This window comes from Athene noctua, chromosome 18 (genome assembly GCF_965140245.1).
Source record: "Athene noctua chromosome 18, bAthNoc1.hap1.1, whole genome shotgun sequence".
In the NCBI taxonomy this organism is placed as follows: Eukaryota; Metazoa; Chordata; class Aves; order Strigiformes; family Strigidae; genus Athene; species Athene noctua.
This window is the reverse complement of record NC_134054.1, coordinates 6,367,563-6,387,739: the sequence shown is the minus strand read 5'-3', so window position 1 is coordinate 6,387,739 and position 20,177 is coordinate 6,367,563. Positions and strand designations below refer to the sequence as shown.

At 56.1% G+C, this 20,177-nt stretch overlaps 2 protein-coding genes across 2 annotated transcripts; both read right to left on the bottom strand.

The window, feature by feature from the left end:
- Window positions 1-6,553: 6,553 nt before the first annotated feature.
- Window positions 6,554-13,729, bottom strand: LOC141968057 (uncharacterized). Its single transcript, XM_074922392.1, has 14 exons — window positions 12,364-13,729; window positions 12,132-12,226; window positions 11,913-12,004; window positions 11,682-11,796; window positions 11,310-11,513; window positions 10,914-11,039; window positions 10,613-10,687; window positions 10,135-10,299; window positions 9,859-9,980; window positions 8,902-8,967; window positions 8,574-8,675; window positions 7,836-7,989; window positions 7,307-7,640; window positions 6,554-6,973 (listed from the first exon to the last, which is right to left on the bottom strand). Exons 1-14 carry the CDS (start codon window positions 13,556-13,558, stop codon window positions 6,774-6,776), a joined length of 3,045 nt encoding a protein of 1,014 aa, XP_074778493.1. The 5' UTR covers window positions 13,559-13,729; the 3' UTR covers window positions 6,554-6,773.
- Window positions 13,730-14,423: 694 nt separating this feature from the next.
- Window positions 14,424-16,559, bottom strand: LOC141967989 (uncharacterized). The gene is made up of 3 exons (XM_074922288.1): window positions 16,206-16,559; window positions 15,180-15,284; window positions 14,424-14,809 (listed from the first exon to the last, which is right to left on the bottom strand). Exons 1-3 carry the CDS (start codon window positions 16,533-16,535, stop codon window positions 14,585-14,587), a joined length of 660 nt encoding a protein of 219 aa, XP_074778389.1. The 5' UTR covers window positions 16,536-16,559; the 3' UTR covers window positions 14,424-14,584.
- Window positions 16,560-20,177: the final 3,618 nt, after the last annotated feature.

The following is a 20,177-nucleotide window of genomic DNA, read 5'->3' as shown; positions in this document are numbered from 1 at the left end:
ACCTTTCAGGTCCTAAGCTTTACTATACAAGAAGAAGGAAAATTGAAACAAATGGGAATTGAACAAAAACCTAATGGGAAGTGGGAACTCCTGGATGGCCGAGAGGTCCGTCCAAAACCTGTAGCTACTGAAATAATACAACAATTTCACCAAAAGACTCACTGGGGAACCCAAGCGTTAGTAGATCAATTTGCAAGTAAATATATGTGTATCGGGATATATGATATAGCCAAACGAGTGGTGGGAGAATGTCGCATTTGTCAAAAAGTAAATAAACACCAGATAAGAAAACAAGTGCATGGAGGAAGAAATTTGGCTCAAAGGCCTTTTGCGAGAATACAAATAGATTTTACTGAATTACCAAAAGTAGGAAAATATAAATATCTATTAGTAATAATAGATCACCTGACCCATTTTGTAGAGGCCTTTCCCACGGCACGAACCACAGCTCATACGGTAACAAAAATATTACTTGAAGAAATTCTACCTCGGTATGGAAGAACAGAAGTAATAGATTCAGATAGAGGCCCACACTTTGTATCCAAGGTGGCCAAAGAAACTTTGGCTGCCCTGGGTACACGGTGGCAGTATCACACCCCGTGGCACCCTCAAAGTTCAGGAAGGGTTGAACGCATGAATGGAGAAATAAAGAAACAACTTACCAAATTAATATTAGAAACAAAAATGTCCTGGGTAAAATGTCTCCCATTAGCTCTATTAAATATTAGAACCCAGCCCGAACTGATGTAGGGATCTCTCCCTTTGAAATGTTATATGGAATGCCTTATGATTTGGAAATGCCCCCTGATCACCCTCAAATTAAAGATGCAAGAATAATATCCTACCTAATACAACTAATGGCAAGGAGAAAACAGCTGCAAGCCCAAGGGATGGTGGTACAAAGGCCTCCTTTGGACATAACAATGCATCGAATTCAACCAGGAGATAAAGTATTGATTAAATCGTGGAAAGAATCTTCCTTAACCCCCCATTGGGAAGGACCCTATGTTGTTCTTATCACTACAGAAACTGCTATTCGAACTGCTGAGAAGGGGTGGACACATGCCAGTCGTGTGAAAGGACCTATACGAGATTCATCCTGGCAGGTGACCAGCTCTCCCGGAGATCTACGAGTCACCCTGCGAAAGACCTAAACGAACACTGTGAAAATCAAGGTACAAGACACCACAAAAGGACTCAATAAGTGAGATGTTAATATTTTGTTAATCGAAACCCATAGTTGTTTCCCTTTCGTGTATATAGAATACAATATATGTAAAGAAGGCTGGTGGATTCATAATACATTCGAGGCGAACCTCCGATCTGGTCGTAATCAAGGTTACTGACTAGAACGGTGACTAACTAACTGGGTCTTAAAATTAGAATAACAACGGAGAAGGCAATTGAAAAACTCTAAAACTTGGTGGGAAATAGGTATTACAAAAAAACAAAAACAAAAACATACACACACTCACCCTAACTGGCCTACAAAGTACCAACGTCAAAATCCTTGTCAAGGGCCTGAGATTGAAGCTAAAACTGGGAGGCCTATGCAGACCAGAGTAGAGGTAAAACATACCCCTGAAGAATACGACTGCTGCCGAGAAGATGAAACACACTGCTGCTCTACGCAACAGAGGAGGCAGAGGAGGCAGAGACGTACACCAGTGGGGAAAAACTTCAAGCCCTACTCTGAGAGAAAAAAGCCCCCCAAAAAGCGAAGGCCAGGAAGGGGTGCAAATCACCTTGACTCTACAGGAGCAATGCCCTCCTTCTATAGAAGTTGTAAAAACTTTCAGAATCCTACCAACCTTCTATTGGATCTATTGGACTATCTGGATAACAAAGAAATGGAATTTCCACCCTTCTCAATACATTCTGAGCATACTACTCATAACACACATGCCACAAGCACGGGCTGGACTGAACCACCAGCCCCATCAACCTTTTGAATGGACCCTAACTGCTGAAAGGGGTAACCAAAAGCAAATACAGACTGTAATAACATCAGGGGCACCATCATTTGTAAGTTCCCTGTGTACACTTGTGCCCGTAATGCCTTGCACACAGGACTCAGGATTTTATATTTGCCCCAGTTCCAACCCAGGAAAAAGCTACTGCAATTACCCTGACCAATTCTATTGTAAGTATTGGGGATGTGAAACTATAGCCTCAGATTGGGTACCAGAAGCAGGGCCGGATAGATATTTAAAAGTACAATGGGGACCTGACAAATGCATCATTCCTCCCAAGGATTCCCTGAGACCAGGTTTCACAGCAACTCGTGAGGGTCCTGTGCAGGTTTAACCCCTGCCGGGATCGGAGAGCACGTTGCTGTTGCCCCTCCCCCACCCGCGGCCGGTCGGGCTGGAAGTTAGGCACAGACCCAGGCTAAAATAACAAGAAATTTAATACAACAGAGTGGTAGAACAATCTGAACAACAACAGTAGCAATGATAATAACAATAAACAGCAATAACAGTGAGTAAGGCAAAAAATATACAGAGAAATACCGCTAAATGGTCAAGGAGCAAGCCCGCCGCGTGTATGGCAAAACCCAAAACCAGAAGCGAAAGTAAAAAGGCTCCGCCCCTGGACCTGACGTCAGCATGGTATGAATAACCCGGCTGAAGATCCCTTCCCCCTCTCTCTCTGCTGGGGAAAAACTTGACTCTATCCTAGCTGAACCAGGACAGTCCAAAAAACTGGTGTCAGTATCTCATGTTAAATGTAACTGAACCCCAAGATTCTAGTTGGCTCGTAGGAAAAAGTTGGGGAATCCGGCTTTATGAGTCAGGAAAGGATAGGGACAATTGTATTCAAATAAGAAAGAAACCAGTCCCAAATGATCCAATACTAGTAGGGCCCAATCTGATACTGACTGATGAACTGGTTGAAGAAACCAAGGAAAGCATAACAACAATTCCAAGGATCAATAGCAATCAAACCACCCAAATATCTGATGAAACCACTGGGGATAACCCCCTTTGGAAAATGATACAAATCAGTTACCAATTACTAAACAAAACAAATCCAAACCTTACTGAACATTGTTGGCTGTGTTATGGAATCAAACCACCTTTCTATGAAGCCGTAGGAGTAAATAAGAGACCCAAACGGGTAAATGGCACTAACCCTGCACAGTGTATATGGAGCACAGAGAAACAAGGAATTACATTGACCCAAGTAACAGGAAGAGGTTTGTGTATAGGCAAAGTCCCAGTGCACAAGAAACAACTGTGTGCCAAGAATAATAGAAAGGAGCTGCAGAAACCAGAGAGACCTGCAAAGTGGTTAATACCTGCTAAGAACACTAAGTGGGTTTGTTCCACTATAGGAGTGACACCCTGCCTGTCATTGCAACACTTCAATGAATCCTCAGACTATTGTATTCAGGTAGCAATTGTTCCTAAAATCTTTTACCACTCTGAAGAATTTGTTTTTAATTCACAAATTACCCAAAACCACCACCTGTCTAAACGAGAACCTTTCACAGCATTAACAATAGCCACCCTAATGATTTTAGGAGGAACGGGTGAAGGCACGGGAGTGGCTTCACTGGTACAACAAAGCAAAGAGTTTAAAACGTTGAGAATGGCTGTAGATGAGAACCTGGTAAGAACTGAACAATCAATTACTGCTTTAGAAAAGTCTGTCAGGTCCTTATCAGAAGTAGTACTACAAAACCGAAGGGGGTTAGACTTAATGTTTTTACAACAAGGAGGATTATGCATAGCACTTCGAGAAGAATGTTGTGTATATGCAGATCACACCGGAATAGTAAGAGATACCATGACTAAACTACGGGAAGGACTGGAAAAGAGAAAAAAGGAACGGGAAGAGCAACCGAGTTGGTATCAATATTGGTTTAGTCACTCCTCATGGCTATGTATCCTACTGTCAACCTTAGCAGGGCCACTTATACTCTTAATTTTAACCTTAACTTTTGGCCCTTGTATATTTGACAGGGTAGTAACGATCATTAAGAATAGATTGGAAACAGCTCATTCAATGATCATGGGAACTAAGCGTGAACCTTTGGGGGGAACACCGAAATTGGAAGAAACTTTCATCCCGAGCCAACAGGCACTCGAAAGATTTGATGAACAACATGGTGAAAAGAAAAAGGGGGGATTGTAATAGGTAGTAAATCGTCTGTTCATCAAATCCAGTAAGAAGACAATAGAAAAGCAAACTGTCATATGAACTATTGTATGTTGTGTAATACTAACAGCAAATGTTTAATTGAATTAACATGATAGTGTGAATTGTGACAGGAAGAAAGTGTGAATTGTGACAGGAAGAAAGTGTGAATTGTGACAGGAAGAAAGGGGGAGGAACAACAAGAGAAGCAGCATCTGCACTTCAAAAGGTGTGAAGAGTTGCAGATGCCCAATTAAGCAAACAAGAGAGTGTTCATGACCATAAATCTCCTTATTCAAAGAGACTGCTGGGCCTAGGCTGATAAGGAGCTGCAGACTTAGTGGATCATCACATTCCAGGCGAAAGGTGAAAAGTACACTGTGAGGAGGACCTACGGCCTTCATCCCAGACACCACCACCCATAATTTGGAGACCCTTACCCATATTTTTAACAGCTTCTGTGCAAGCGTAAAAGACTGATAAGCTAATTACCATACGAAGAAGGAGTAGGTGGGTTCAAGTAATGTATATGCATAAGGGTAAAATGACTATGTAACACTTTGTAGTATAAGATTGAAATAAAATGCCCTGGGGTTGGGGGCCGTTGTTGGAGCAGGAGACTCCCCAGCCGCCCAGCGCTGTTTTGCTTGTTGCCGCTTGCTAAATAAAATTCTGACTAAGCCAAATTTAAGAAGTCAGTCTGTAACAGTTTTCCCCGGAAAAACCAAACCTACCAGGGAAAACATCCCCGGCCGGGGGTGGGGGGCTCAGGTGCCTGGAGACTGCAGTGGGGTGGGCAGGGATGGGGTCTGCCATTGTTGGGGGGAGGTTTGGGTGCTTCCTCGCCCCAATCTAGGGAGACATAGGGGAGCAGTTTTTCCACAGGGCAGCCCCCAGCACACACCATGGCGGGGTGAGGGGATGCGCCCCGGGTGCCTGGGTGCCCCCAGGCTGCCTCTGGGGTTCCCCTCAGGGTTTCCCACCCTCCCACTTGTAATAAACCTATATGATATTTGTTATTCAAATCTCAAGTTATGGTTAAATCTATTATTCAGTAAATTAAATATAAATTGAAATTGTGTTAATATCAGACTGTATTGTAACCGAACTTTGTTATGGTCAGACAGTGTTATGGTTCTAAATGTTTGTTTGAAAGAAATAAGAAATAAGGCATTATGTATACAGTGTTTATGGTTAAAATCAGTTCTTAAAAGGAAGCTGAAATGGCCGCCGTCTTCAGGCCAAATGGTGTTATGTCCAGACATGTCTGGACTATGGATACATGCACACCTGTGCTGAGCCATCCCCACCTCCCCCACGGTGGAAAGCCGGCGAACATACCCTGGCAACAAAAAGCCCGCGAAAGAAAAGCCCGCGAAAAGTTGTTGACGACTTGCAAACCCCTCAGGGAGCACCCCCACCCTCATGAATATCCATGAAGGCTGCACTTTAAAAGGACTCCTTTTCGGGATGTAGTGTGTGTGTCTTGGTGGAGCAGAGGCTCCCTGGCACACCCGGCGCTGTTTTGCTTACTTTCGCTTGCTAATAAATTTTGTTGGCCACTAAAACAAATTCGAATGTGGTGATTTCATTTTAATTTATGATTAATCCATAACACCACTCACCTGAGAGGTGCCACCCGCTTGGTGTCTGTCCCCCCCCTCCATGTCACTGCGTGTGTGCATGGGGGAGTTGGGGCTGTCCCCGGCACTTGACACTTTGTGCTGGGACAGCCCCGGCTCCCCCATACACGCAGCCACATGTCCCCAGCTGTGACACCCCCAGGTCCCCCCACCATGTTGCTTCCAGGGACTGCAGTTTCCCTGCCCGGTACCTCTCCATTTGTGACATGACTTATGCCAGGTCTCAGCATGCCATGGGCCTTTCTCCCATCTGATGGTGAGGGGTGGCAGAAAGGGGCTGGGGAAAAGTAGCCCCCAGCAATGGGGGTGGCATGAGAGAAAGGAGGGGATGTGTGTCCCCAGGGCTGGGGGCACAGAGGGGTTATGGTGCTTCACTCCGGAGGTGGGAATCATCAGCTGCCCCGAGCCCGGCAGCAGTGGGGTCAGTGCCTTCCTCCTTCCATCAATGGCAGCATTGGAAGAGGGACGAGGGGGTGACAATCCACGAGCAGATAAGGAAACCTGCTCAGTGATGCTCATCGCGCAGGATAAGAATAGCAAACCAGCGGGCTTGGGGTGGGATTGGCTTTTGGCGTGAAGCCCTGTCCTGCTGCCACCCTTCCCACCGCGGTCCCCATCTCCCACTGTGGTCACCGTATCCAACCACAGTCCCCATCTCCCACCACCTTCAGCAGCAACGGAGCGTAACCCTCCTCCTGCTTTAGTGTGGGCTCCCCCAGACCCTTTTGGGGGCCACGAGCTCCCTGCCAGGGGCTATCAGGGCCAGAAAGGGGTTCATGGAGGCCAGGGGGTGTCAGGGGGAGTGTGGCAGCACGGGGCTGGCACAGACGCCGGGATGGGGGTTGGACAGGGGCTGGTTTCGGCTCCTCTGGCCTCCTGTGGCTGCAGGACAAGGGATGCTGCGACCCCTCCTTATGCATGAAGGGAAGATCCCGGCCCAGGGCCACCCCACTCAGGCCACACAGGTGCTTGGCTGCCCATCGCCCTTTATTGCTGCTGGCCAGAGATGCCTGCTCTCCTGCTTGGTGGCGGAGGTGGTGGGGGTTCGGTCGGGGACCCCCAGTCCTGCCTGGCTTCCGAGGTGCTGGATCTGTCCCACAAGGGCCGGAGGGGCGGGAGGAGCCCCCGTGCCTGGGAGAGGTGGCCGTGGGAGGAGGCTGTCCTGGTCTCTGGCGAGGCGGGGGTGCCTGGGGGCGAGGGGTAGGGGTTAGCCCCCCTGCAGCCCCTGGGGCAGGCACCACCCATGCGCACCTGCCCGGCCAGAGACACCCAGAAACAGGGTCCTGGTCCCCACCCTGAAGCAAACAGGCTGTTGTCCCAGAGCGGCCAGGACCACCCTGCCACATCCCCCCACCTTGCACTGGCTCCAACATGGGGATCTGGTGACCCGTCTCCCAGTCCTCCCCCTCCAGCCTCCTTCCACCCCACCCCAAACCCCCATCCCACCCTGCTTTCCCCCACCCACTGGGACACAGCAGGGTGTCCTCTCCCCCCACCCCGGTGCCCTGGCAGGGCTGTACCTGGCTGGCTGAGCGAGGACACAGCACTCTGGGGCCGGGAGAGCAGGCGGCCGGTGTCCCTGGCGTCCCGCTGCCTCGGGGACAGGTTGGGCTTGGCCCTGGGGAAGTTCGGCAGGAGGGAGCAGAGGGAGCTGGGCTGGGGGGAGCCAGGGGGAACATGTGTGGGGGGAAAAATGGGCACCCTGCCCACTCCACTGCCCCCTTCACCCCCGCTGGATCCTCTCCTTGAGGGTGGCCCAGCCGTACCCTCCTTGCCCGCGAGCACAGACAGCTGCCTGCCCCGCCGGCCCCTGTAGACGTGGCCATCCTGGCCCAACAGCTCCATCTCGTCGTGCTGGGAAGGAGAGAGGGGGCTGGCTGAAACACAGCGCCCAAATCAGCATCCCCAGGCAAACCCCCCCCCAGCTCTCCCTGAGGAAAATGAATCACAGATCATTCCCTGCCCCACCCCACCCCCCCCACCCGGATGCTCAGCATCACCCTCCCAGCCGCGCTCGCCCCGCCGTATCCCTACCTTCGTCATCCCTACCTTGGTGGGGAGCAGGGTTTGGGGCTGGAGCGGCCGCAGGGCGCCGGGCGGGAGGGGCTGGGGGCACGGGCAGCGCTGCAGCGGGTGGGTGAGGGTGTGCCGGCCCCCGCAGCGCCGTGGCACGCTGGGGTACCCACACTCAGCCGCCCGCTCCCTGTGGGACAGAGCACAGGGATGCTGAGTGCCCAGCACTGTGGCACCCCGTGCGTCACCCTACTACGCCGGGGAGGGGGCCGCGGGTGCTCCCCAGTGGCGTATGTCCCTCCCGGGTCCCCTCCGACTGCTGAAGGAGGCCCACACCCATCCAGCCGTGCTGGATCTGCTCTTTCCCCATGGCCCTGGTAAGCTGGTCATGGCCATGGCAGGTCCCTGCACCCTACGCAAGGGACATCAGGAGGCAGGAGCTGGGCTGTCCCAGCTGCAGTGCTTAATTTCGGCGACTTGTTTCACAGGAGGCAGCTGACTCCCCCCCCAAGCCTGAAGTCAGGCTGAGACCAGACACAACTCATCACATGTGGCTTCAGCACCACTGAGACACAGACCTGGGCTAGACAGGGCAGCGCCGGAAGGGCTGCAAAACCCCACAGACCTGGGACAAGCACAGCTGACCCCCCTGCAGCACTCCCCTGCCCTGCCCAGGCCCCCCCTGCATCCCTTCACACCCACCCTGGGAAGAGCTCTCCCTCGCCAGGGCAGGGCCAACCTGCACCCCAGGGGCCGGGTGCCCACGTCCCCTACCTGTGGCTGTGCTGTGGTGTTTGCTCCACCTCAGGGACAGCATGGGAGCGCCCGGCAAAGTTGGGGGGCAGCGGTGGCATGTATGGGTTGGCCACGATGTGCCTGGGGAGGGCAGGAGATGTGCGTGAGTGACAGGGGACACACAACCCAGCCCAGCTCGGGGCAGTGCCCCAAAACCCACAGGCTTGTACCCCATTCCCATCCCGCTGCCCTCAGGGAGGGGCTCAGGAGGGCTGCACCCCCCAGGCAGACACCCTAACCCCCGTGCCGGGCACAGCGGGGCACCACCAGCACCCATCTCTCCTCCAAATCGCCGGGCGCTACTCACGGGGCAGGCACCAGCACGCTGAGGGGCCGGTCGCAGGACACGCAGTGGAAATGGGCCAGCACCTGCCTGGGGGGGGAAGAAAAGGGCTGGGTGAGTTCCTGGGGGGGGATTCAGCCCTGCCTGCACACAGGCAGGCAGCTGGCAGGCAGCAGCAAGGTGCTGGGCACTTTATGGTAATGAGTTATGGTATTTGAGGGTGGAACCGCAGGGGTTTGAGCCTGGTTTACTCACCCCCCCCCCACCCCCAACAAGGTCACAACCCACCGGCTGGCTACAAAATCAAGGGGGTACAATGTGGGACAGCGGTTGGTTGTGGGCTCCTGCTTGGGAAAAATCTCCACCTCATCTTAGGCACTGGAGAATCCACTGAGGGGAGCACCCAAAAACCACCATTATGGGAACTACTCCCACGGGCACCCACATGGGAACTGGGGGTGCCGGCAAGGACAAAACGGCGGTGTTGCTGTACCTCTTGCTGGGGTGCAAATGCCGGGCCTGGGGGATGCAGGATTACCACGTTTTTCGGGATGAGTTTTGTCACAGCTGCCCCGAGGACAGGGACACGCTCGCCTTGGCCCTGCGGCCGCCTCCGAAACCTGGCAGCTGCCTGTGGCTGCCCAGGGCGAGCAGGGATGGGAGGTGAAGGGCACAGGCGCCCATAGCTGCCATCCCAACCAGCCCTCACACTGGTTTCATCACTTTGTCGGTGCTAATAACCCCCCTGCACCTTGCCAGGGGGGCAGGTCAAAACGCAGCTCTGTGATGCCGCGTGTCACACCCCTGCCCAGGGGGACGAGTCGCCGTCCCTCACCCTTGCTCCAGAAAACCTTTGCACCCACATCCCAGTTGTGGTTCGGGAGGGCTCCATCCTGCAGGTCCCCCTCCTCGTGCCTTCTTTAACTTCAGGAACCTACTACTGGTGGGAGGAGAAGCCACCGCCACCCCCATCACACTCACTTCTTCGTCCCAGCTGCATCGTCAGCCTCCGTCAGCGGCGCCTTCTCCTCGAGCTGCTCCAGGATGCTCCTGCAGTGCTCCTCCAGCTGCTGCCGGAAAGGGCCCAGCTCCAGGCGGTCCAGCTACGGACAGACACACACCCTCAGCCACTGCCCCGGGTGGGACATCGTGTTCCCCATGAAAAGCCAGGAGGGGGGATCCTCAGAGAGATGCTGCCTCAGGCTGCCAAGCCCCGAAGGCGCCAGTTTGGCGCAGCAGGGACGTGCCACCCCTCACCTTGGAGTCCATCTCTTCACTGAGCTGCTGCTGGACCTGGTGCCAGCCCTGCTCCTGCCCCGTCACCCGGCTCAGCATCTCCTGGATCATCTCACGCTGCCGCTCCATGCTTGCCTCAAACTGGGCGCGACTCACTTTGCCGGCCAGGGCGGTTTTGACTGCCTTCTAGCAGCAGGGAAAGGCAGGAGAAAGGTGAGGAAAGGATGGAGGTATGATGGGCAGGGCCAGCTCGTGGCGGGAGGAGAGGGAGAAGTGGCTACATGGCCCCACTCGCCCCATCACACCCGTGGGGTTGGTCACAGTAGCTGAAGGGACCCGGGAGGAGACAGAGGGACCTGGGGAAGGAGCCACAGCCAGTCTGGAAATCCTCCCTCCCTCCCCCAGGCCAGTTCTGCCACCGAGCCCCCAAGAGACAAGGGGTGTTTGCCACCCTGCCCAGCACCCCCTTGGCTGGTGCCAGGACCCCCCACGGCCATACCACGTCAATTCCCAGCACAAGGTCTTCCTTGTCGGCTTTCTCCTTCTCCAGCCTCTCCAGGGACCGGAACAGAGCCTTCCAACACAGAAAAGCATCCCGTGACACCACGGCAGGGTTGGAGCTGCTTCCTGGCCAGCCGAGCAACCCCCACTCCCCCCACCTCACCCAAACTTCCAGGAAAGGTACACTGAACTTCCACAGGGCTGCAAGGTTTGGGGGGGTGCAGACAAATCCCTTGTGGTTCCCAGCCTGGGGTCTGCCTGGAGGATGCTCTGACCCCGGGGGGGTTTCTGTCACCTACCTCGATATCTTTCTGCTTCTGGTGCCGGTCATTCAGGAGGTTCTTGGTGACAGAGCTGAGCTTCTCGTAGTCCCCTTGCACCTGCGTGATGGTGGCCTGGATGCGCTTCAGCAGCTCCTCGTCCTGCTTCAGGGAGGAAGATGACAAGGTGGTGCCGTGCAAGGGGGGGCTGGCTGCCCCCGTGGGGACAGACCCAGGTTACTCGCCCGGTGACCATGGGCTCAGTGCCAGCAGAACATTTGCATCAAGGCTTTAATTTCCTTCCACGCTGCTCACTTGTATGAACCAATCTGGGGGGCAGCGAGGGGCTCCCCCACATTACAGTAAGTGAGGCACAACCAGCTGTGGGGGTGCTGGCAACCCCCTCCCAAGCCCCCCATGCCGGTATCTCCCTACCTGGCTCCTCCCTGGCAGCTGCCTCACCACCTTGCCCACCGCCTGCCGCGACATGAAGTCGTCCACCAGGTCCTGGAGCTTCTCGTAGCGCTGGAGGAGCTGCCCCACCTGCTTGCTGAGGTCTGTGCTGCAGACGGGGCACGCTGCCTGCACCTCTGCCTGCTCCTGCCCCGTGCTTGACACGGTCGCCCTCAGCTCACCCAGCTGCAGGAAGGGGAGAAGGAATCAGCTCTGAGATGAGGTGGATGCAGTCAACAAGTCTGGGTGCCGTGGAGGCTTGATGGCCCCAGCCAGCCAGGGGATGTGGCTGGGAACCCCTCCAGAACCACCCCACCGAGCTGCAGCGGTGGGAGCGCTGCCCCCAGACCTCACCTGCTCCTGCGGCTTGTCAGCTGTCTTGGCCACCAACTGCTCCAGCGTGGCCTTGGTCATCTGCTGCTGTTCTTCCAGCTCCTTCAGCTTATACTTTATCTCCTGCAGTGTGGACCTGGTCAGTGAGACAGAGGCACAGGCAGGCTTAGCCTCCACAGGGACACTCAGGGGGTGTCCCTTGTCCCCCCAAGCTCCTCCTGCAGGGTAGGAAACCCTGTCCCATCCTTTTACCCCAGTTGCAGGGTGATCTGGTTGCTGACGTCCCCTTTCCAGGTGGCTCCAGCTACCTCCAGCTTTCCAAGGGCATCTTCCAGCTGCCTGATCTGGGAAAGGCAGTGGTGGATGAGTCAGGGCACAGCTCCTTGTGTTGTCCCAGCCCAGGGGCCCTTCAGCTGCCTCCTCCCTGCCCAACTCCCCCGCTGGCAACCCCGCAGCCCCCCAGGGACTCACCTTCCCTTTCTCGCCCTGCAGGTCGCTGGTCAGGCCCTGAAGCGAGGACACCCGGCCCTGGAGGTCGGCCAGGATGCTGGCGATGCTCTCCTTGTCTAGATGTGGTCCAAGGGGACACGCTGTCAGTGAGGGGGTCTCACCTTTGAGGCCAGGCTCTGAGTACAACGAGCCTCCAGCCCAGGGTGTCCCCATGCCTACCCCCCGCCCCGGCCGTCCCCCCACGGGGTCCCACCTCCCCCTGAGAAGAGTAGGCGCAGCTTCTCAAGCTCAGCGTGGTCTGACTTGGTGGCTTCCAGCTGGGCCACCTGCTGCTTCAGGGTGGCACAGAGGTGGCTGAGCTGCCCGATCTGGCGGAGAGCCTCCACCGTCTCTGCGTAGCGGTCGGGGACACTGCTGGAGCCCGAGGACCCGCAGGGCACGGGAGGCTCTTGTGAAGGGGACGTGGCCCTGGGATCAGCGTCAAGGGGGATCTCTAGCCCCTGGGATGTGGGCAAGGTCCCCACCGCTGGGTGGCCTGTCCAGGCAAGCTGTGTGGTGGATAAAGCCTTGCCTTCCTCCCTGGGACTTGTATCATCCATCTGTGTCCCCAGAGCATCAAGGATCGCTTCACCAGGGATTTTCTCAGCACCAGAAAGGCTGGAGTCCATGCAGAAGGAGCTTGGCTGAACCACTGCTCCTCCTCCTTGGGTCCCTGGAGGTGTTGGCTGCACCCCTGGGATGGTGGTTTGGGTGCTGGGGGCCCCTCTCTGCACCCCTGCGGTGGTGGTTTGGGTACTGGGGATCCCTGGCTGCACCCCTGGGGTGGTGGTTTGGGTACTGGGGGCCCCTGACTGCACCCCTGGGGTGGTCCTTTGGGTGCTGGGGGCCGCTGACTGCACCCCTGGGGTGGTCGTTTGGGTGCTGGGGGCCCCTGGCTGCACCCCTGGCGTGGTGGTTTGGGTGCTGGGGGCCCCTGGCTGCACCCCTGGCGTGGTGGTTTGGGTGCTGGGGGCCCCTGGCTGCACCCCTGGCGCGGTGGTTTGGGTGCTGGGGGCCCCTGGCTGCACCCCTGGCGTGGTGGTTTGGGTGCTGGGGGCCCCTGGCTGCACCCCTGGCGTGGTGGTTTGGGTGCTGGGGGCCCCTGGCTGCACCCCTGGAGTGGAGATCTGGGTGTCAGGGGCCCCTGACTCTGTCCCCAGTTTGGTCGTCTTGATGCCAGGGGATTCTGTCTGTGTCCCCAGGGTGGTGGCACGGGCATCAGAAGTCTTTTTCTTGTCTGAGGAAGTGCCTGCCCCCTTCTCAGTGGCCACTGGTGCTCTCTGTGTCCCCAGGGAGCCAGGCTGTGTCTCTGGAGTCCCCTTGCTTGTCCCTTTGCTGGTCCTGGGTACAGGCTGTGTCCCTGGTCCCTTCAGTCCCAGCACTGAGCTTGCCCCATGCGGGGTGTCCATGTCTGCAGTGGGAGGCTCGGCGGGGACAGCCTGACCTGCACTGCCATCCTGGGAAGAGGAGGCAAAGGGGAGCAGGTTTATGGGCAGAAGTGCAGCAGCAAGGGCCACCCGCCCTGTCCCCAAACCCCCCAGCTCATGGAGCCAAACTCAAGTACCCCAAAGGCAGAGACTGCCCAGCCCACAGAGATCCCAGAGCACCCACAGCCACCCGGCCCCTCCCCAGCCTCCTTATAGTCCTTTGGCCACATCTGTGCCTGCAGAGTCATTTTAGCAGCCGATCCAGAGGATCAGCAAAGCCCCTGCTGATGCCACCTGACACAACAGCAAGGCATTTTCCTCTCCAGCCATGGGATTCTGTACTCCAGAGCTGCTAGACTAGACCCACTTCCCAGTCTAATGGGCTGCATCTTCCTTTCAGGAGCAGCAGCCCCAGGCAGGATTTGGAAACCATCTCATGGTGGGGTTCACCCCAGAATGTCCCTCCGCTGTCCCCAGCTCCCACCCACCAGCTCCAGAGAGACTATGAGGGCAGGGAGCCATGGTCCTGCCCAACGTTGAGCAAGGACAGGGGGCTGTGCGGCCACTCCAGGGTTTCGGGTACTCGCTTGCCCCACAGAGGGGCTGTTGGGGGCTGTCAGTGGCATAGACGATGAGGAGGTCTCTGTTGGGGCAGCCGAAGAGCTGCCCTGGCTCTGCCAGTGCCAGGTCCTGCCTCCCGGCGGGATGCACAAGGAAGACAAGTGCTGAGTAAACCTCCGCTGAGGGCCCGGGGTGCGCAGCAGCTGGAGGCCCTGGGGGCTGCGGTCCTGCTCAGTCCTGCTCCCACAGCTGGGATGCCCCAGCACTCACCACCGACAGACCTCGACCTTCTCCTTCTCCTCCTCCTTCTCCTACTCCTCCTGCTTTGCTGCCCACCAGGCAATCCTCCAGCACCTCCCAGCGCACCATGTTGCTCACCTCCTCCGGGGCCGGGTAGAGGCTCAGCCTTTCCTTCAGATTTCGCTGGGGAAAAAAGGGATCAGAGGGTCAACCCTGGCCACGTAGCCAGGTGGGGTGGGACCCACAGGAGCACTGACCCCCCCCGGGCCCATGACCTGACACGGAGGGACTGCGTGCACTGGTGCCTCGGGGATGCAGCTGCCTCCATCCTGGAGCAGGATCCGGGTGTGCGTGGGGCCGTACCACGTCACTGTCCAACGCTGTCTGGTCACGGAGGGCCGGCAGCTGGCCGGCAGCATCCTGGAGATTCCCCTGGAGTGGGACAAGGAGAGGGATGGCAGCCCGGACACAGGAGCGGGATTTAAAAGGAGCATCCAGGAATCAACTTGGGCACAGGACAGAGGGATGCCAGGCAGGGCTGTGGCTGTGTTGCATCAGTAGATCTTTATCTCCACTCCTTCTCAGCACCCATGTTTCTTTTTTTACAGCTGTTCAAAAAATATCTTAGCTTCTCTTTGGTTGGTGCATGCAGTCACCTCTTCAGCCTTGGGACACCCTTCTTGCTCTTCCCTCCTGGCACCCTTGACACCCAGGGCCGCGGGGCAGGGGCAGCAGGGTGACACAGGGGCAGGGAGGGGGGTGAGGGCCCAGCTGCCTCCCGGGGACAGTGGCAGCAGCTCACCATGCCAAGCGCCTCCTGGATCGTCCGGATGTCCTCTTCCATGCGGGACTGCGCCGCCTTCATCCTGCCGATCTCCTCGAGGAGATCCTGGGAAAGAGCTACGGCCTGAGAGAGGAGGGTGGCAGGGGTGAGTCCTGGGGGCACTGCGGGCAGCACTTACCATTCATCATGCCTTCAGCAGCTCCCCAGAGACCCCCCCACCCCTGCCCCAGGGGCGCCCACTGTACAGCCCGAGTTAGCAGGGACGGATCCATCCCCGCCTGTCCACGTCGGCCGATTCAAAGGGCAAAGAGCTGCTGCCACCCTGTCAACCGCAGCCTGGCCTGGGAGGGCACCGGCAATCGCCGCTAACAAAGCGAGGAGTGATCAAGCAGGGGCCTGCCCCGGGGAGGGTGAGCTCACCCGGCCGGGAATCTCTCCCTGCTGCCTTCTTCCTACGTGTCCCAGCCTCAGCAGGATCCAGCCCTGCAGTGCTGAAGGTGGCCATTTCCTTGAACCTGAGCTTATTTCTTCCCACTGGGGATGTGCGCGGCTGCAAGTGGCTCAGCACTGTGCAGGATGAGGCCCCTCTCCATCCCCACCAGTGCTGGGTTTAGTGCTTGGGCGAGCCAAGGGGATTTAGGGTGGGAGATGAGGCCCAGGAGATGCTGATGGAGCCTCTCAGCTGCCTGAGGAGCAGAGGCGGTACCCAGCTGTGGGTTAGGAGTAGGGAAGGAAGGGATGGATAGTGGTGGGGCAGGACCTCCACAGGTGCTGAGCTTCTGACTGGTGGAGCTGAGGGCACCGGGTGCTGTATTGGACCAACAACTTGATGGAAACTTGGGGAGAACCCAGAGCAACTGGAGCAGCATTTCAGCCCCAGCTCTTTCTCCCCAAAACTCCATCCCTTTCCCACAGTGAAGCTCCAAACACCACCTCGAGCTTAGGCTTAAACGAGACCTAAGATCAGACAATGCACCAGTGGTGCAGACCCCAGAGGAGGGGGTGTCTCAGGGGGGCACCCAGGGAACTGGGAGTAGCCTCTACCTCAGAGATGCTGCTCTTGTTCTCTTCAATCTTTGTTTTCATCTGTCCCATGTCGGCAGCCGTGGAGGCATCACATGCGGTGCTCACGGTCCCCTGCAGCGGGTCCTTCGAGGGGGTCAGCAGCTCTGTGCCTGGGCCTCTGCCCTGTGCCCCTTCTGCTCTGAGGGGTGCCTCGGGGGGCTGATCGCACCCCAGGGCAGGCAGGTCCTCCAGGCCCAGGTGCCCCAGCACAGCCTGCAGCAGGCTGTACAGCGCCGTGAAGTCGACGGCCCCGACCTCGGGCGTCCCGATGGCAACGTCCAGCAGCTGGGACAGGCTGAGCGGGGCCATGGCTGCTGCCCTGCCCAAAACCACGAAGACTCACCTAGGGGGGACACACAGCACTCCTTTTGCCTGGAGGGGACCTGGGCAGGTGGGAGGGATGGGCAGCCGGCAGCCGCCCGCCTCCTCCTCACCACAGAAAGTGGCCGAAGCAGCGGGTGACCCGGTGACCCCCCGAGGGCAGGGCTGTCTGGGGGAGAGGGGGGGTGTCTCCTTCCTCGGCCACCCCCAGCCCCATACCCGGCTCTGCCTCACCCCCAGCGCCCCGAACCGCCCGGGCCCCCCGCCCCGCCAACCTCTGCCCCCCGCCAACCTCTGCCCCCCGCCAACCTCTGCCCCCCGCCAACCTCTGCGCTCTGCCGCCAAGCTGCGCTCCCCTAGCCCCTACCCTCACCCTGAGCCCGCCCCTCCCCTCTTCTTATTGGCCAGCAGCCGCCGCTGCCCACCGCCCATTGGCCGAGCCCGCTGCCCACGTGCCCGTGTTTCCATGGCAGGACACAGCAGCGCCTCCCGTTGCTAGGCGACGCGGCGGCCCCGGCGGCGGGCAGGGCCCAGGCTCCCCGCTGCCTTCTCCGCGGCAATAACCCAAAATGCAAACGATGACGGCTAATTTTGACGCAGCTCCCTGCAGCCCGTGGCTGCGCCATGCACAGAGACCGTCCTGCCCGTCCAGCACCCTGCTCCCCCCGGAAAATCTCCCAGACAAGCCCAGTCCCGGCAAGGAAGCACCTCCGTTTATTTATTGGTTATCAAAAGCATGACAGATTTCACCCTCTCCCTCAGACGCGGGAATGGTGGAAGGCTGCTGCTGATTGCATCGACACCGCCCCTTGCAGCAAAGTAAAGGGCCGTGTAAGCGGGAAAAAAGAAACGCAGCTAAACACAGGCACCCAGACAGCCCCAGCAAGTGTTCAAACACTGGGAAAAATCTTCGAGCCTGAGGGATCCATCGAAGGACTTACAAAAATAATCAACAAGAATTTCTTTTCCCTTAGAAACCTCCGGCTCAGACCATCACAGGGTCAGAGCACCCCCTTGGCTGAGGCACTCAAAGACCATTTCCAAGAAAGGATGAGGGTGGGCAGGCAGGAAGCGGAACAGACACCTCGTGTTTTTAAATGACACCCGATACCTGTTTTCAGACATTAAAATCAAAGCATCTAGATCTGCTCTGTATTCTTCTTTTTTCAGACTGGGAGGACTAAATTCCAAGAGGGAGTAGAAAGATTAACAGATGGGAACAAGATGCACAGAGGCAAGAAGCAAACCCTCCTCTGAGTGCCCCTCTTACCTCCAAGTCAGCGTCAGACCTGCAGGCTCAGGAGTGCGAAAGCTACACCCAGGGGCTGCTCAAGCTGTCTAGACAGCACTCGGGACTGGCAGGAAAAGATGTAAGACCCCCTAAAAGAGCACAGGCTCCATCAGCACAGCGGCGCAGCAACAGCAAGGGGAGGATCTTGGGGCTGGAGAGAAAATGCTGGTTTGATGCTGATGGGACAGCAGCCTAGGTCTGGGCTGGTCAGGTCGGGCAGATGCTGTGTCCCCAACGCATATCCCGCTGCCACCCTTATGGGCCCAGGGAATACAGGGTACCAGTTTTCCTAAAGCAGTTAAGGATTTTGAGATGCGAACATCTCCTGGCTTCAGTTTAGCCAACTGCTTTTTTGGCTTCTAGTCAGGGTTATAAGGTTTGAAGCAAAGCCTGAGAATAATTCAGGTTGTGGTCCCAAGCATAACTCTCTGCACGCCTGTGCTGTGGTTTCAGTTTCCACACAAATACAGCCCAGTACAAGCAAGCCTGACTGGGGCAAGAGCACTCAGCAAGCCCTGACCGTGCTTCTGGCCGGTCTGACAAGCAGTTTGAGGGGAGAAAAGAGCAACACTGCTCACAGTGTAAGCCAACGTTAAAAGTGTGAAGAGTATGATCCAGTACTGGCTCCGAACAAGGGGACATGCAGACACCTGCAAGGGCTTCACACACTTCAGCACAGAACTGTGTTCCTCCACCCAGCTGAGGACCCACGCTGTGGTCACAAAGTACAGCTGTGATTTGTTCACAGTGCTTTGAAAACGCAGGAAAACAATCAACAGCATCAAGAGCTCATTCAGCCCCAAGCATCCCTCATGGGATCAGGCTCGGAGGTTTAACCCATGCTGGATACTGGAGATGACCCAAGAGCTCTGGGCTTTTGTGTACCCTCACCAGCTACGAGACAAGGCGCTATGCTGCAGAACCAGCTCCCCCAGGCCGAGGCACGCTTGTGTGTCCAGTGTTCAAGGCTTGTCCTTCTCCCAGAGTCGCTGCCTGCTCCTTGGCACTGCGCACACTTTAGATGCTGGAGTGGAAGAGAAGGATGTAGGCAGAAGTTGAAGGATAAGCAAAAAGAAAACAACTGCCTGCTAGAGACAGCCCGTTAGCAGCAGTGCTCTTTTAAAGCTACTGCCTCCAAGCAGGATTTGTTCCACACATCAGCAGGCTACAAAGTGGCATACATTTTACTGAAGTGTGTTTGTCAGCCTCATCAAGGGGGAAGATCACAGTTTGGGAATTTATCCTTGTTTCATCCTGGAGATGAAAGCTTTCACAAGCACCTTGTGCAACTTTCTCAAGTGCCCCTCTAGCCAAGGATTAGTGTCACTCAAGAAAGGAGCAAGCAGCGAGTCCTGCTTCCCCATGGAAGCTCCAAGTGAGCCTGGTGACAGCAACAGCCCCACGGTACAGACAGAGCAGCTGTTCAGGGGGTACAAGGTTCAGGGCAACCACCAAAAACGAAAAATTCTATGCTTTTTGTTGCAGGTTCATTGTTAGTGTTTTGGAGAGCACAGCTGCATTAGAGGCAGATATTGTTCCAACTCCCCTTCCCCGTGAGAGTGCCACAATTCATCAGCTCCATGCTACTCCAGAAACTGCGCCTTGTTTTGCAGTGCAGACAAGTTTCAAGTGAGGACTTAAGACTCTCATGTGACTTGCCACTGAAGAACAATAATGATCCAAGGCTCGTAAAATGAAAAGGCCAGCACATTAACTAGCACCCCTTGCCCTGCTGGGAGACACATGTGAGCTTGTTCCCAGAGCCCCGACACAAGGATGTGAGCAGCCCTGCGAATGGGTTGCCCTAAGCTGCCCTGTCTGGATATTCCGCTAACTTAGTTCTGATGAAAGTCCTTGCTATGCTGTGCAGGAGATGAGAGGCCACTCGGTTGGCAAGGAGCTGCTCTGCTGATCAGCCCTGCCAGCAGCGAGCAGTCCTGCCCAGCTGTCTGAATAAAGCACTCCCTTCTGCGCTCTCTCAGGCGAGTCACAGTCAGAAACAGAAACCCAAAGGCTGTCTCCTCTTGCTGCCCACACGCAGCAACGAGCAGTCTCTATTCCCTTCTCATAAGCTGACAGCTACTTCTTTTTGCTTTGCTTTCCACCCCTATAGGGCAAGAGATAACAACAAAAAAAAAAAAAAAAAAGAGGAACTTAAAAATTCAACACCACCTCATTTCTCCATCTCTCTCACGATATAATCCTCCCCACTGCCAGTGGCCTCTTCTGTTCACCTGTAAAGTGCTGGCCAGGTTGATGTTTTCTATTAGATCTCATGGCTCAAGACTGAAAACCTTCACGCTCCTACAAGAATAAACAGTTGTGTTATGCCTATAATT

Coding starts and splice junctions, on each gene's coding strand:
- LOC141968057 (XM_074922392.1), bottom strand. CDS start 13,558: ATGGACACCCCGCATGGGGCAAGCTCAGTGCTGGGACTGAAGGGACCA. Junction 10,300..10,612: donor TTGTGCTGGGAATTGACGTG/GTATGGCCGTGG, acceptor CCCTGCTGCTAG/AAGGCAGTCAAAACCGCCCT. Junction 8,676..8,901: donor AGCGTGCTGGTGCCTGCCCC/GTGAGTAGCGCC, acceptor TGCCCTCCCCAG/GCACATCGTGGCCAACCCAT.
- LOC141967989 (XM_074922288.1), bottom strand. CDS start 16,535: ATGGCCCCGCTCAGCCTGTCCCAGCTGCTGGACGTTGCCATCGGGACG. Junction 15,285..16,205: donor ACAAGAGCAGCATCTCTGAG/GTAGAGGCTACT, acceptor CTCCTCTCTCAG/GCCGTAGCTCTTTCCCAGGA. Junction 14,810..15,179: donor TCCAGGAGGCGCTTGGCATG/GTGAGCTGCTGC, acceptor GTCCCACTCCAG/GGGAATCTCCAGGATGCTGC.